The following is a 15,234-nucleotide window of genomic DNA, read 5'->3' as shown; positions in this document are numbered from 1 at the left end:
CAACAAACTGTTGGGAGGAACACCCAAGTGCTGCTGTGGCAGTTCCAAGATTCAGGTGGATAGGGTGCTGGGCCCTCTTGCCTAGAGCGTACTTTTGCCAAGAAAGGTTGGACCAGGCGACCCTTGAGGTCCCTTACAACCTGGATTCTATGATTCTGTGATAGTTGGCAGTTAGTGTACTGGATAACTCCAAAGAAACATCTCCTGGTGTGTTGACCAGGACATGTGAAGAGCAGCAGAACCATCTGGGGTTAGCGCTTCCCTCCCTGCCCCAGCTGCCTCTTTACTTGTGAACGAAGTTGTGACTGGGAGAAAGGATGTGGAATATAAGAACGAATTTGGGAAATGCAGTGAACAGACATATTTGAGACATTTTTCTCTGTGTATTAAGTTTATATCTGATGGCACAAATCAAGCAGGAGTCTTGGGTGTAATATACAGGTGTAAGTCAGTCCTTGCTCCACATATACACGCTTTTACACCTTGAGTGTCTTATGAATTGCTCATGTTCTGGTTGAGTTACATAGCTGCCCAAAGCTTTCTGTCAAATGCATTATTTTCCCACTCACTTTTTGAGGTAGTTCTGTGTGGGTGAAGCTTCCTAAATGGAGAAAAAGCAGTGGGTCGGGTGAGTTTTGGGTTTATTACTACTCATCCAGTTATTTGGAGCAGAATAGAGAAATATGTCAGACCGGAATTTTGCTTCTCACAAAGCAGTAACTCTTTTGGAATAAAGGCAGTGTAGACAAAAGGCAGAATCAGAGGGATGGATAATATGCTGCCAGCAGGCACTTCTTTGACCAAACCAGAATTGGGATGATAGAAGTGAAGCACTCAGAGTGATGTGAGAAGCAGAAGCACACTGACACAGGGCTTGCCTAGCTAGGAGAGTTTTATACTTCGCTGCTTGGTTGAGTTTGGGCCATAATTGGAACATCAGGTGGTGCTACACAATTCCAGGCTTTTCAGCATGGTCGGGGGCAGGAGGGCAGTGGTGCATTTTATTATAGGAGAAGATTGATGCAGGTGGTTAGTATTAATTGAATTAACAGTTACAGTGCTGATCAGAAGTTAAAGTTTTGTTAGGATGGACGGGTGACTTGCATGTCCTCTGGTCCTGGGGTGAAAGGGAGCATGAATGCAGCTCTGCACAGCAGTTGCCAGTTTGGAAGGGAATACTCATGCTGGTGTACTTGCCATGATTTAATCTGTTCTCTTTTTCTTTGAACCTGATTTCAGAAAATGGGTTTCGTCCCACTCGGGTTTTCAGACTGGAACTACAAAGCAGGAATAGGCTGAGACTGTATGTTATGTCATAAACCTTCCCTTAAAAATTAGTAATGGTGAAACGTGCACATTGCTCATCTTTCAGAGGTTACGTGGAAGACCTCAAGTGTAGCAATGGCACCTTTGTAATTAGCAGTTGACATTTCCTTATATTGTGTTTCCTTTTTCATGGACTGCGTCCTCGTGACATATTGGGTTCGTGCCCTGCGCGTAGAGCAAGCATTTCAAGTCTGTTTTCACTTTTAAACGCTTTCTGTCTTATCAGCCGCAGTTTGGCCGAGGCGTGTTCTGAAGGAGATGTAAACGCTGTGCGGAAGTTGCTGATTGAAGGCCGAAGTGTGAATGAGCACACGGAAGAAGGAGAAAGCCTCCTTTGTTTAGCCTGCTCGGCAGGATATTATGAGCTGGCGCAGGTTCGTTTCCCAGCTGTTGTAGTATGTGTGTAGTGTACAAAAAGTGTTGAATTAAGGTACCCCAGTCTTAAGCACCTGCAAGGTGGTGCTAAGCTGGTGGGAAATGTCAGTTAAGTGGCAAATGAAGGCTTAACACAACACTGTTCATGCATTCTTTACACTAACTAAGCCATATAGTTTCTAACAGAAAGCTCTGAGGTCCTGAAGGTGGGGGCTTTGTGTAGGGTTTCAGCCATCTCGACACGCTAAGTTGTCACCTGGCAGTGTTGTTGATAGCCCTTCTGTTCGCAGGTTCTTCTGGCGATGCATGCTAATGTGGAGGACCGAGGCATTAAGGGAGACATCACACCTCTCATGGCTGCCGCTAACGGTGGGCACGTCAAAATCGTCAAGCTGCTGCTAGCTCATGGTGCTGATGTGAATGCACAGTCATCGACAGGTAAAGAAGTGTCCTAGAGCTTGTCCAGAGCTGCTGGAAAGCTGAGATTTGCAGTGTGGAGGAAAATTTGGGAAGAATGGCTCTTGGCCAAGCAGCGCAGAATGCTTCCTCGTGGTTTTATTGCTCAGCTTTTGTAGTTTTTAAGGAAGCTGTGAAACGCTGGTTGTGGACCTACAGAGGTGGATGCAGTCAATTAGTAACAGAAAGGTGTTTGCCTTGTAGGAGTTCTTTTCACATGGTATTTACAGCACAGTTCCAGAAGTTTCACTGTACTTAGACAAGTTTTTGGTGTCAGATCTGGGAGACTAAGTGAAAACACTAAACAGGAGAAGATGGCCTCCTTTTTCCTTCTTTCCCCTCTCCCCTGGCAGTTCGGTAGCATTTGTGTGGGTGTGACCAAAGTGGGAGGTTTTCTTGGCTTGTATGACCTTGAAATGGAAAGGTTTTGTTTAGTCAGCAATCATTGACCAACGGAGCACTGGCCTGAAGTGACCAGGAAAGCTGGAATACCAGGAGACGCCTTTTTTCCTTCACTGAAGCAGTTCTGAGCCGTAATGCTGCTTTGACCTTGAACTTTTTTCAAGGTACCTTTCATAACTGCAGATTCTTTGACTGTTCAGATACACAGCTCTGTAGTTTCCGTCTCCTCGTAGAGACTGTGGGCAATCTTGAACCAGCCCTTTAAAGATCTCGGGACTTGATTTAGAAGCAGCACTTCCTTCTGCTCCACGTTTTGAGCTTTCCTTTTACAGCATAGTACTGCCCTGCTGATAACGGGAAAAGGGGTGGGGGTTTGTGACAAAAGCTGGGATAGAAACAGGAAGAGAAGTACATGGATACAGTCACCAGGCACATGGAGACCTTCAGTGTCTGAGCACGTGTCAGTTTGTGCTGGTTTTCCCTCCCTATAGTTCTTGGTCTGTAGCCTGAAAAAGGCCGTTCCGTGTGGTAGCGATGAAAGGGAGCGGAAGTTGAAGTGCAGAAGTGCTACCAAATGCTGTTATTAACCCTTCTTCTCCTGGGGCCTCAGGCAATACGGCACTGACGTACGCCTGCGCGGGAGGCTACGTGGATGTCGTCAAAGTCCTGCTGGAGTCGGGCGCTAGCATTGAGGACCACAACGAGAACGGTCACACTCCTCTGATGGAAGCGGGAAGTGCTGGTCACGTCGAAGTGGCCAGAGTGCTGTTAGAAAACGGAGCGGGCATCAACACGCATTCCAATGAATTCAAGGAGAGCGCACTTACGCTGGCTTGCTACAAAGGTACGGTACCAGTATAACGCTCCTTACAGAGGGGAGAACTGGGATAGGTTTGAAAAGCCTTTTCAGACGCCTTTATTCAGCCTTGCTGCCACGGACAAAGTCAATTTTAAGGCTGTAAATAGACAGTTTGTGATGCTTTAGTCGTGGCTGTGATACCACACAGCAGGGTATGCACCAGTGGTGATCAGTGTGGAGAGTGTAAGGATCAAGACATAAAGCCTTTGTCTGCGTCTCTGTGATGCTTTAAAGGAGTCTCTGTTAAATTAATTAGGAGATGAGGACCTCATCTGCATTATTTTAGAATATGGTAAACTTTTCTCTATTATACATGATCCTTCTGCTTAGATGCAAAGATCCTTTAATTTTAAAGGGCTTCAGCACAAGGAAAACACGTAGAATTTTGGACCTTGCTTTTGGGTGTCACTGCTGGGCAACATGACCTTCTGTTCCCTTCATGGTGTGTGTCAGACCCAGCCTGTGACTTGTGAAATGCACTTTCTAAGGTACTTTCTCTGTTCGATACTTTCTCCGTGCAGGGCATCTAGAGATGGTGAGGTTTCTGCTGGAAGCTGGTGCAGACCAGGAACACAAAACGGATGAGATGCACACGGCTCTCATGGAGGCTTGCATGGTAAGAGGCCCGTTGCTGGAGCAGAGAAGCGCATGTGCGCTCTCCTCGCTCCCCAGAGGCGAATAAAGTGAATCTTTTTGGTCTCCTTTTGGTACAGAACCTAACTATGGGATGGTTCTGTCCTCCTGTGTTCTTGATGGCCCTTTAGCAGAAGACATTGAGGGGGGTGTGAGTGGCTGAAATACCTTTCTGAAAAATAGTATTTCCTAAAATGGCGAAACTTGAACTCGTTCCTCTCATGGCTGACAATGTAGCCGAACTTTTAAGAGACGTCAGTCAAAATCTGCACCATGTGAGCGTTACTTAGCAGGAGGGCTCTGTTAACCCATCCGTGGATCAGTCAGTTCCTGTATGTCCAGTTACATGCTGTTTCTTTTCTGCAGTGGCCGAAGTTGGTGACTGAGGCTCTGCTCACTGTCCAAAACACCTTCTGTCGGCCGCATCCCACCTTGCGTTGCTACATGTCACTTACTCTTTGCTTTTTGCCCTTCTGATCATTATGGAGGCTGGTTAGAAATGGTTTTGTGCCCTCAGTTCAGAGGAGTTAATGACTCTAAGATATAATCAAAAGTAAATAGTAGTGGTGTATTTGAACAGAACCATTTTGTTGTGCCTTGTGTAGCTTTGAACACTTCTGGGTGGGCAACTTTGATTTTAAGATGGGAAAATCCTTCATACAGGAAACTTCAAAGTAAATTAACTTCAAATGGAAGAACGTCACTAGTTATTGGGATGCTTTTAACAATTCCTGTGTGCTCAACAGAGGCAGTGGATGTGGTCATCACCTGTCTCGTGGAGGTGTCATGTTTTGGGAGCTTGGAAGGGAAGTTCTCTTTCAGTGTAGGTGGTTACGTTCAGGTGTGTGTGGACCACTTATTTCAATATGATTCACACAGCCCTGTGCTCCTTGAAAGCACAGGATTGGAAGCTGTTTGGGCAGCAGTGAGGAAATGGAAGGGGAAATCATTAACTTCTTAGTCCTGAGAGTACTTTCATGTTGCTGCTTTGCCCACCTCAGGTAATTGTAAAATGGCAGTGTAGCCAAGTCACCTTTTGATAAAATGCAGTCAGATTCCGAGAAGACCTGATTTTTGCATAATAGTTTTTTTGGTGTAGAAGACAGATTCATGTGAAGCTTCCCTTGAAAACATTACCTATGAGTATGTATGTACTAGGATCATAGAATGGGTTTGGTTGGAAGGGACCTTAAAGGTCCTGCAGTTCCAGCCCCCTCAACCTATATCTAGTGTATGTATGGATACTTTTTCATGCTGGAATGGTATAATTGATGCTGGACTTGAAATTCTTCTTTTGTGCTTAAGAAAACTCAGTGTCTTCAGATAGATTTCCAATAGAATACACGCTTTAAAGAAAAGGCTCTGGTGTATGGACTTGCATAGCTGTTCGAGCCTAACAGTTCTTCAAATAGAAAACTATTTCCTCTGTGTTACCGGAGGCAATAGGATTCGATTGCTGTGGCCTTTTCCTTTGAGGATGTCTTTTGATGATGGAATAAATGCCCGTTGTTTAGATGTACCCCTCTCGGAGAAAGGAATACTCTGCTGTGGTGTTTACCCCTGCCGCCATCAAGGGTTGGCAGGGGTAAGCTCACAGGGTGACAAGGCCAGTGGGCATCGGTTGCTGTTTCTAGAACTGAGAATGTTTTCAAACTTGTCCTGCTGGAGAAATGAAAATTAAACAAAACCGAGCAGAATTAGGCTCCATTTTTAGACCCCCTCAGTTTCCCTTGTGATCCTGGAGTGCAGGAGGCTGTTGTGCGTCGCTCGCTGCAGAGGTTTCCTCTGCTGTTGAGGATGCGGGGCTGCAGCACGCTTAGGTAGGTCAGGAGTTGGTTTATGCCGATGTATTCAAGGTACTTTGTCTGAATAGGGAACACAAGCGAAAAACTGCAAACTTAGCTCTTAGGTTTCCTTTTTCACCCTCCTCTGTGAATAGGTTTCTCACCGGTTGGGCTTCTTGTGTTTTTTGTAGTGTCACGTTGTGAATCTGTGGCCATGGAGGGGTGCCGCAAATGCATACTTAGTCTTCCCTTCCCAGAAATAGCTGATATGTTTCTAAAATCAGCCAGTTCTGTCTATTCAAGGAAATTCATGGCTTCGGATAGGGGAATGATCGTCAGAACCCATTATACTGCTCAAGAAGCAGAGAAAGAAAGGTGTATGGATAAACAGGACTGTGGTTTATCTTGGCCTGAGTTCTTAATAGACTAACCATATGAATTCCACGGGGCTGTCCTTCCAGTGAGTTCCCTGGAAGGGAGTGACAAAATTACATTGTTTGATGTTGTGGTGGCTGTTTCATTGGGGAGGCTTCTTCACAGATGAGAAGTTTGCTGAGAAGGAGCTATCCTTCTGTTCCTTGCCACCCTTTTCCCTCTCCAACAGACCAAGAAAAGTCCACCAGGCTCACAGAAATGTTGAGACCCACTTTTTATTAAGACTGCCTGAGCAGTAAGAAGAAGTCTGTCTCCCGTATTTCTGCAGGGAATTGTTCCTAAGGAGGCGTTCCTGTGCTGCTGTTTAGAGTTGACAGGTAGTTGAGAGTCTCAGTACCTTAGCAAGCCAGTGATACTGTTTAAACCTTGTCCTACAAGGCGTTCGGGAAGACTCCTGACGTAGAGCGTGTTTTATGGACAGCAGTTAACATCGGTTTGAGGCAAATGAGTTTCTGGGCGATGTGCCTTGCCTTGTGGGAGCAAAGAGCAGGTTTGTCTGCTTTGAGCTTCCTCTTACCAAAGCAGCCTTGTCTTCTGCAGTTAGGGCTCTCGGCGGTTGACCTTTAGAATACACCTGGCACCCTTGGGCAGTCGGTCAGGCGGCTTTGTGTGATCTAATAGCAATAGTGAGGCTTTTCCCAGCTGTTGTGGAAGAGCTGAACGCACTGCTCCCTCGCAAGGTTCGTTAAAGCATGGATAGAACCACCTTGTGTGCCTGTTTGAGGTCTGACAGAAAACTTCAGACTAACCTGATAGCTCAGGAACTGAGAGTGGGAGGAGAGAGACCGAGAGAGGGGTACGGAACGTGTTCTGACCTGTCCCAGGCAGACCTGGCACAGCTCGACCGCCTCACTCAGTGTGAGTGGATATGTGTTCAAATAGAGATGTTTCCTTACCCTCAGTTGGGGAATGTCCCTCTGTGGAGGGAACAGTGAGGGAACATCTGAACATCCAGTTTCTTGTGAAACTCAAGAAATCTGTGATGGAAGCATTTCAGTTACTGTCTGAGGCTGATGGTGAAGAGATCCCAAAGATCCCAGCGGTGCTCAGAGGAGCCCATTTGTTGCCGGTAGAAGATGTGAAAGCAAAACCAATGGAGACCCTCAACAGCCTTTGAGAACATGACCTGTGCAGTGGCTCTGGACGTTGGCAGCACCGTGTGCAGCTGTGGGTCAGCTTGGAAGGGCTCTGCTCGGAAGGGCTGCAGACGACTGTCTTCATTTGTTGACTAGAGCTACGATGCAGTCCCTCTTTTTTGGTGCTGGCCCTGGTACAGCAGCAGTTCTCCTCCAGGCTGCCCAGCCCGTGTAAGCAGCTTTGAAGCATCCCTTTACGCTGCTGTGTGCCACCGTCGTCAGGAATTGGGGCTGATGACTGAGCTGTCTGGCAGATCCTGATGGCTGAGGCACCATCTCTGCGTTCCCCTGAGGAAAGATTGTTTGTGGAGTCTTGGAGTTTCTCCCTAAAATAGTATTGCCGTTTCATGTAGAAGGGGAATATGTCCTAGTTAATGTCCTAGATATTTTTCCGAGAGGAAATCACGCTTGGCTCCCTGGATATCAGAAGGAGGAATATAAGTCTTAAGAAAATGAAGCATAACAATACCAGAGGCAGTTTCACTGGTCTGGAAAAGAGTTTTTTGGGGTTGTGATTCTTACTTGGTGAGGGTGGCAGTGGCTGTGATTTGCTGCCTCTTAGTTAATCTGAGATCCAGGTGTGCTTGCCTTGTCCAGGGAGTGCTCTGGGACACCCTTGTGCTCCTGGCAAGCTGCTCCCTTCTCTACGCAGCCCTCGGTTTCATGCGTCAGAGCTTTTCCATTATGGTTACTCCACGTCTGAGTGATGGCAATTTCCTCCTGGGGAAAACAGACTTGTGCTGCCTTTGGCCCGCAGCAATGCAGTCAGCCTCAGCCTCTGCCCAGACAAAAGCTGAACTGCGTGGCAGTTGGATATGTCACCATCGGGCCTCCTGTGGAAGCACGGAGCTGAAAAGCCACTTCAAATAACTCCTGGATTTACGGCATACTGAAAACGTGACAAAGAACATAGGCTCTGATATTTTAAAGGAAGAAAGCAAACTTAGGACCTGCGTTGGAATGAGTTTGACAGCATGATAATGGTACCCGGAAATCCTGCCAAGGATTCGGGTGACTCCTGCCATGTGTGAGGAACCCCTGGCAAACAGGCTTGTTCTGGCTTTTCCTGCAGAGGGAAAAAGCAAGTCCTGACTCTGCTGTTAAATTGAACAGCAAAATAGTCATGTAGGAGCCAAGAGGCAGGCGATGTCATTAGAGGAAGGAAGCAGAATTGTTGAACTGAAATCCTGTCCTCTCTTCTGCCTCCCACCTCAAAAGCCGGGAGTCTGTAATGTAAATATCCCGAGACGCTAACCGTCTGCGTGGACGTGAGGACGAGCTGTATTCCTGATGTGTTGTTTTTATAACTAAAATATGCTCTATTTAACAAATTGTGCAGCTGCATATTAAATTTAAATCCGAATCCCCTCTTTGTGACAAAGTGGGGAGCGTTGGCAGTGAGTGACTGGTTTGCAAGGGGAAGGGTTTGTAGTCTTTAGGAAGAACATGAAAACTTGTTCCTGTATCATAGAGAAGATGGATTTTTTTTTTTTACTGAAATTTTCTTAATCCTCCTTTATTTGTTTGAGTGCTTGTGGTGCGAGTAGTGAATTTGTTGGCAGAACGCAACGAGTACGTTTGAGTGGAATCCATTTCTTGGAGCCTATGTTCCTTAGGTAATGTAGCACATACAGTTCTGTGTCTGCAGCCTTTGACTGAGAGGAGTGCGGGTTGTTAGAGGAGTTGGAATCGTTCCTGGGGTGGAGGCATCCTTCTACAATAGCATCGAGCTCTCCCTCCCTCTAAGCTGTTTGGGTTTTGTTTTGTATCTGTCCCTTGGCTAAGCTGATCCCAAACCCTTGAACTTGAGTCTGGTATGAAGAAACTGCCCAGCGTGTTCCTTACCCCATTGGCAGAGAGGTTTGAGCTGTGGTTCACAATCTGTTTGTTTTGAATTGAACACACTCAGTCAAACACACTTGAGGGCCTCCAGGTGCCTATTTAACAGGAGCTTTTCAGCTTCTATCCAGACACTTAAGAAAAATACTGAGCAAATTCCATTAAATTTTTGAACTTTTTTACTCGTTGCTTTCTGTCTCCTCTGACGGAATTTGAGTCGGTAACTAAAATGTTTGGAGAAGAGCAATTTTTCTGTTTTGCTAATCTTTTGATGTTGTTGTTTTGAATTCTAGGACGGCCATGTGGAAGTGGCGCGGTTACTTCTGGACAGCGGGGCTCAGGTGAACATGCCTGCTGACTCCTTTGAGTCTCCATTGACTTTGGCAGCCTGCGGCGGGCATGTCGAACTGGCAGCTCTGTTGATCGAACGTGGAGCTAACCTGGAAGAGGTGAACGATGAAGGATACACACCACTCATGGAGGCAGCTAGAGAAGGCCATGAAGAGATGGTGGCACTGTTACTTGGTCAAGGTAACTACTGTGCTGCCTTCTGTGTGCTGTCATTCCATAGGTGTCCACATACATTGCATGAGGAAGGCTGGGTTACTGCACTTCTTATTTCCTTCTTCAGCTTCTGAATGTCCCTCAACTTCTCGAGCAGTTGTTGGCGTTTTATTTTTTAGCAAAATAGCCTTTGCTTTGCTCACTCACACAGTAAATGGCCATTCTGAGCCCTTCTTTAGAACAGATTAGCATTTGTCAGGCAGACTTCAAACAGTGAAGAGTTACTGACAGTAACTCTCTGTGCGATGGCCTTGGCCTGTCTTCAGGTCATGTTAGTGCTGAAAAGCTATAGAGAAGCGCCGAAAGGGCTAAGGAGGGGCTTCCAAAGCACTTAAACAAGGCTGAAGCCTTTTAGGTTGATAGGTTACAGTTTTAGAAGATGATTTCTGCAGCTCTAGGTAATGAGGTGTGTAATAAGAAGATGCCTTGTGCATCAGGAAGCGGCTTTGTCACTGACAGGATTTCAGTATCTTGAGTTTTCTGATTTATGTATGGTTTTGGAGTTTCTTTTGTTGTTGTTTCAGGAGCAAACATCAACGCTCAGACAGAGGAGACACAAGAGACGGCGCTGACTCTGGCTTGCTGCGGAGGCTTTCTGGAGGTGGCCGATTTCCTTATTAAAGCAGGAGCTGACATAGAACTCGGGTGTTCCACACCTTTGATGGAGGCTGCCCAAGAGGGGCATTTGGAGCTGGTGAAATACTTACTAGCGGCAGGTATGGAGTAACGTTGTTTACAGCTTTATAGAGACTTCATGTAGCGTTAAGAGAAAATTGGCTTTGTCTGTATTCATATACGTTTTCATTAGCAGCTTCTGGAAGTTGACTGTGGACCCTAGTTGGACCCTAATTCAGGTCTTGAAGATTAAGTTGATGCAAACTCACTGGGAACTGAACTTGGAGTTTGTGTTTAAGTTTTTTATTCCTCCAGAGTGTCATTAAGTTCTCACTTTCATAGATGTTGGGTTGGAAAGGGAGGAGTTCAAAAAGTGTTATCTGGTCTGATAAAGGTTATGATGAGACTTGCATGTTCTCTTGTCATGAACTTCATAAAGCTTATGTGCTCATTTCTGGTGCCACAGGGGCTAACGTGCATGCAACAACAGCAACGGGCGACACAGCGCTGACATACGCCTGTGAAAACGGCCATACTGATGTAGCAGATGTCTTACTTCAGGCAGGCGCAGATCTGGTAAGCGTTTAAGTTACCTTCCTAAAAAATCAGATAAGGAAACACAACGATAAATGCCTACTTATGTTTCATTGCTGCAGACTTATTGAGCTTGCTATTAATTATCGTAGTTGTGTTCATATTATCTTTCAGCCTTTTCCTTTTAGCTAGGTAGGAATTGGTGCTGCTTGTTGAGTGGATTTTAGGCTCTTGAGTTACCCGAAAGTGCTTAGGTCAGTTAAAGTGCTCTGAGGTCTAAAGCATTTCTGACGTTGCTTGTGCAGAAGAACAGAGGGTTTTGTTGGTCACGCGCGGTCCTGAATGGTGTTCAGCCTTGAATCTCCGTGCAGGTTATGGGGTACGACTTGTACCTCCAAATCTGCTCTATTCCTTACACAGCACAGTTGCTAGTTCTGCTTGCTGTACCGTTAGGGAATTAAGATGACAGAGGCAAATTAGTTTTTACATTTCAGTAGGCTTATAGCCTAGTGTGTTATCAGAAAACAAAGGTAAGCGTGGCAGAAAACAATTTATTTAACTAAAATGCCTACCATGTGCTTGAGTGCTCCTTGTCCAGAGTCCCAGACCTGTACACAGGTAACTGGAGAGTTTCGTCTGTCTGCAAGATATACACAGTTCAAACACTAACTAATTTTTTATGTGTGAAACGCTAAGAAGGAATCTTCTGTGCCTGGTGTCTTCTCATCCCAAAAACCGGAAGGCTGAATCGCATCCCTCCCACATGCATTTTTGTAAGCCTTTCTCTCTGTCCTCTAGGAGCATGAATCTGAAGGTGGAAGGACTCCTCTCATGAAAGCTGCAAGGGCAGGCCACGTTTGCACTGTTCAGTTCTTGATTAGCAAAGGTAAGAGTGAAGAGAGTTTGGTTTTCCTGCTGTGAGAAACCCTGAGAGTTATAAACACGTCACTAGAGGGTAAATTTCCTGAATTGGTTTCAGGTATTGTAACTCTCCTGAGTCGTTGATTCTCAGACTAGACGTGATAACCATCACCTCTGGTTTCTAAGGTTACTGGAGCTGTGACTACTTCTAAAACTAGCTCTATTCCAGTCTAATTCCTAGCACTGGCTACTGGGTGTTCCTATGCTCCTGCTGTAGCATTTGAGCCCTGCCTTTTCAGAAGGGTAACTCCACTTACCAGTGCCTCTTTGGTTCCACTTTTTGCCTACAACTGCTTGATTATATCAGAACCATCAGCTCCAGCCTTCTGTCCCTGTTGAGCGCAGAGTTGGTACAGAGCTCGGAATTGCTGTTTTCTCTCTCTCGAGCTGATACTGGCAGGTTTTTCCGTACCTTCCTTGCACGGAGAAGGACTGGCCTGAAGCCTCCAGTGTCATGTGACTTTCTGTGTGTAGATTGTGGAGGAAGGAGGCATAGCTGCGATTGACCACCTGCTTGCTGGTGCTGAGATGGATGGATCCCTGCACTGGTTCTCGGTGCTTGAATTTCACTTGTTTGTTTTACAAAGAGGCACAGCCCTCACACAGTTGCTGGCAGATTTAAAAGCAGCAGGTTCCCCTGCTCTTTGATGTTCTGTTCTCCCCACTTAGCTGTCTGAACAGAGTTTGGAGTGCTATGGTGCTCTTCTTTTTGTGACATTAGATGCTTTTCTGATGATGGTAATAATTGACATTGATTTAATTTATCAGTTGTAAGACTGCAGCCAAGGAGAACTATGTCATCATGTTGAAGAAACAGCTTAACTTGCTGTATGCTTTGGTAGAGGAGAACTGTTTGAAGTCTCTCTAAATAATCTTTCCCTCTATTTTTGCAGGAGCAAACGTGAACAGGACCACAGCTAACAACGATCACACAGTATTGTCGCTGGCCTGCGCTGGAGGCCATTTGGCAGTTGTGGAGTTACTGCTAGCCCATGGTGCTGATCCTACGCACAGACTGAAGGTTAGTTGCTCAAATACTGTATTTTCCTCTGAGGTGGTCATTCATTAATCTTCAAACTAATGAAACTCAAGCAAATTTTATCCTTCTGTATTCTCTGCAACTGACCCAGCGCGTCTTATAGCGAAGAAGGGTATAGGAGCAGGCATTGTGCTTGTGAACGTGTTTATAGAAGTTGGGGTTAGGAGGAGTGCAGGTCTGTTAAGTGCCATGAATGTCAAGATTGCACTCCAGTTGTAAGGTTTTAACTGTGGAAGAGGAAGGAAGATACTAAAATTAATATATTACATATTTAGTATATTAATATTAAAAGATGACAGTTTTGTGGAAATGATGAAGCCCTTAAGTTTTGCTGTGGACTTAGTGCAGATGGAATGAATGCTTGTTAAAGCAGCGTTGGTAGATTTTGTGTCATGTCTCCCAAAGTGCTGCAGTGCTGCCATGTTTTGATGCCGCTGTTTTCTAATCCTGTGATCTCTCCCTCTTTAGGACGGATCAACTATGTTAATAGAGGCCGCGAAAGGCGGTCATACCAGCGTGGTTTGTTACCTCCTAGATTACCCAAACAACTTGCTTTCTGCTCCTCCACCTGATGCCACTCAGCTGACCCCACCATCCCATGATTTAAATAGGGTAAGGTTTAAAGGCTGGTTGTTCCTGGATTTGTGGGGCTTGTTTACGTTTCTTCTGGCAGCTTATTCAGGAGTTTAAATACAAGGGAAGAGTCAGCCACGTTGTAGGTGAATACACCAGCAGGTACTTGGAGCTGTTGGGAAAGCGGTGAAGACTCTTTGAGCATCACCATGTAGTGTGCTCATCGTTTTTCATATTGCTCTGTAATTGTCATTGTGAAAAATGATGAGGGGGAAAAAAAAATCAGCACGTGAAAAGGTCTGCTTTAATGAGACTCGTCAGAATTATGTCTGTAGCCGCTTGCGGCTTGTACTTGCTTTACAACGCTGAGATGAGTATTGCGTGGCGAGTCCTTTGGTTGAAAATGCAAAGTGTATAGAAGTCAGATGATCTCACATTGTTAACTCTTGAATTCAACATCTTAAAAACAGTATTAAATGTTATTGGTCACCTTTCAAGTCTGCTTTTCTAACAGGTTTTGTTTACCTTCTATTGAGTTTTAACTAGACTAGAGTATGAGAAAAGTAATCTGTTAGTATCCAACGTTTTAGGCTCCTCGTGTACCAGTGCAGGCGCTGCCCATGGTCGTCCCACCGCAGGAGCCTGACAAACCCCCTGCTAATGTCGCCACAACCCTTCCCATCAGAAATAAAGGTCAGTCTTAGCTCTGGAGCTTATTTTCTGAATATCCTTCCTAGGCAGAAGATAGAGGGTTGCACTTCTGGCAGAGTAGTTCCTCTGAAGAGTGTTTATGGATTCAGAGAAGGAAACGGCAATTTTTTTTTGTAAGGATTTTCTTATCCTCCAGATACAGAGTGTCAGTCATCTAACCCTGAAACCATAAAGCGTCAAGAAATCTGCCTAAGTAAATCTGTTAAAGCACATATTAGGCTGACATACTGGACTAATGCAAAGTGTCACCCCGAAGCCTATATAAAATTGATAATGGAAGCTGTAAAAACAATGTTAATCTCCATATTGTAGCTGATTTGATAACTTTTGCTTACTTAGGATAAAGTAGTCTTGGAGTGGGTTTGACTAATTTGACTGAAGGCGGAATTTCTTGTGCTATATTCAGTCTGATGTGGCTCAGGTCCTCCCAGGACTAAATTTGCATCTATTTTGCTATCGCCATTTTGACACTTAACGCTTTCTGTACTTAAGAACTCTCTTCCAAACCAATTTTTATCAAGGATCAGCAATAGTGCAAATACAGGCGTGCATGTCGTAAAATTAATACTGTGTGTGCACTTGTATTGTTCTGGGAATGCAGCGAGGATGGCTGGAAGAAACTGGGCACCTCCACTGACTCAGACCCTGAGTTGTGATTTGCCTTTCGCCCTTCAAAATTAACCGATTGTTCCTCCTCCAACCGGTATGGCAGACCATGTCGGCTGTGTTACTGTGGACTTCTTCATAAAAGCTGAATTGGATGAGTCCATCGCTCGTTCTTGCAGGAAGGCTGAAATATCGGCCTTGCCTGCGCAGAGAGCCGAGTTTTGACACAGGCAAAGTCATGTCTGCTATGGATAAAACGTAGTGGCTAAACGTACCCTGTTAGATCATGTTAAATCTAAATGACTGTCCTGGGTTCTAGCGCTGTTTGTCAACTGAGCAAAGCTGGATACCTGTAGTGAAAGGATTCGGTACTCCCAGAAGGTGTAATGCTTCCTAAAATGTACCGAGTTGCTCACAAAGCTGGTG

The 15,234-nt window shown here is 45.3% G+C and overlaps 1 protein-coding gene across 5 annotated transcripts in view; it reads left to right on the top strand.

Moving 5' to 3' along the window:
* Positions 1-15,234, top strand: part of ANKRD17 (ankyrin repeat domain 17) — a 93,189-nt gene that overhangs the window by 47,238 nt on the left and 30,717 nt on the right. For all 5 annotated transcript variants that reach the window (XM_054066369.1, XM_054066368.1, XM_054066372.1 and 2 more), the window contains exons 4-14: positions 1,553-1,700; positions 1,992-2,139; positions 3,170-3,403; positions 3,940-4,034; positions 9,539-9,776; positions 10,334-10,525; positions 10,891-11,000; positions 11,757-11,844; positions 12,773-12,900; positions 13,387-13,530; positions 14,082-14,184. In XM_054066369.1, the coding sequence (XP_053922344.1) occupies positions 1,553-1,700; positions 1,992-2,139; positions 3,170-3,403; positions 3,940-4,034; positions 9,539-9,776; positions 10,334-10,525; positions 10,891-11,000; positions 11,757-11,844; positions 12,773-12,900; positions 13,387-13,530; positions 14,082-14,184 (1,628 nt within the window). The remainder of the gene's footprint in view (positions 1-1,552; positions 1,701-1,991; positions 2,140-3,169; positions 3,404-3,939; positions 4,035-9,538; positions 9,777-10,333; positions 10,526-10,890; positions 11,001-11,756; positions 11,845-12,772; positions 12,901-13,386; positions 13,531-14,081; positions 14,185-15,234) is intronic.

The sequence above is a fragment of the Cuculus canorus genome, chromosome 4, assembly GCF_017976375.1.
Source record: "Cuculus canorus isolate bCucCan1 chromosome 4, bCucCan1.pri, whole genome shotgun sequence".
NCBI classification, from domain to species: domain Eukaryota; kingdom Metazoa; phylum Chordata; class Aves; order Cuculiformes; family Cuculidae; genus Cuculus; species Cuculus canorus.
The sequence above is the reverse complement of the archived record's forward strand: the minus strand, read 5'-3'. Positions and strand labels throughout refer to the sequence as shown.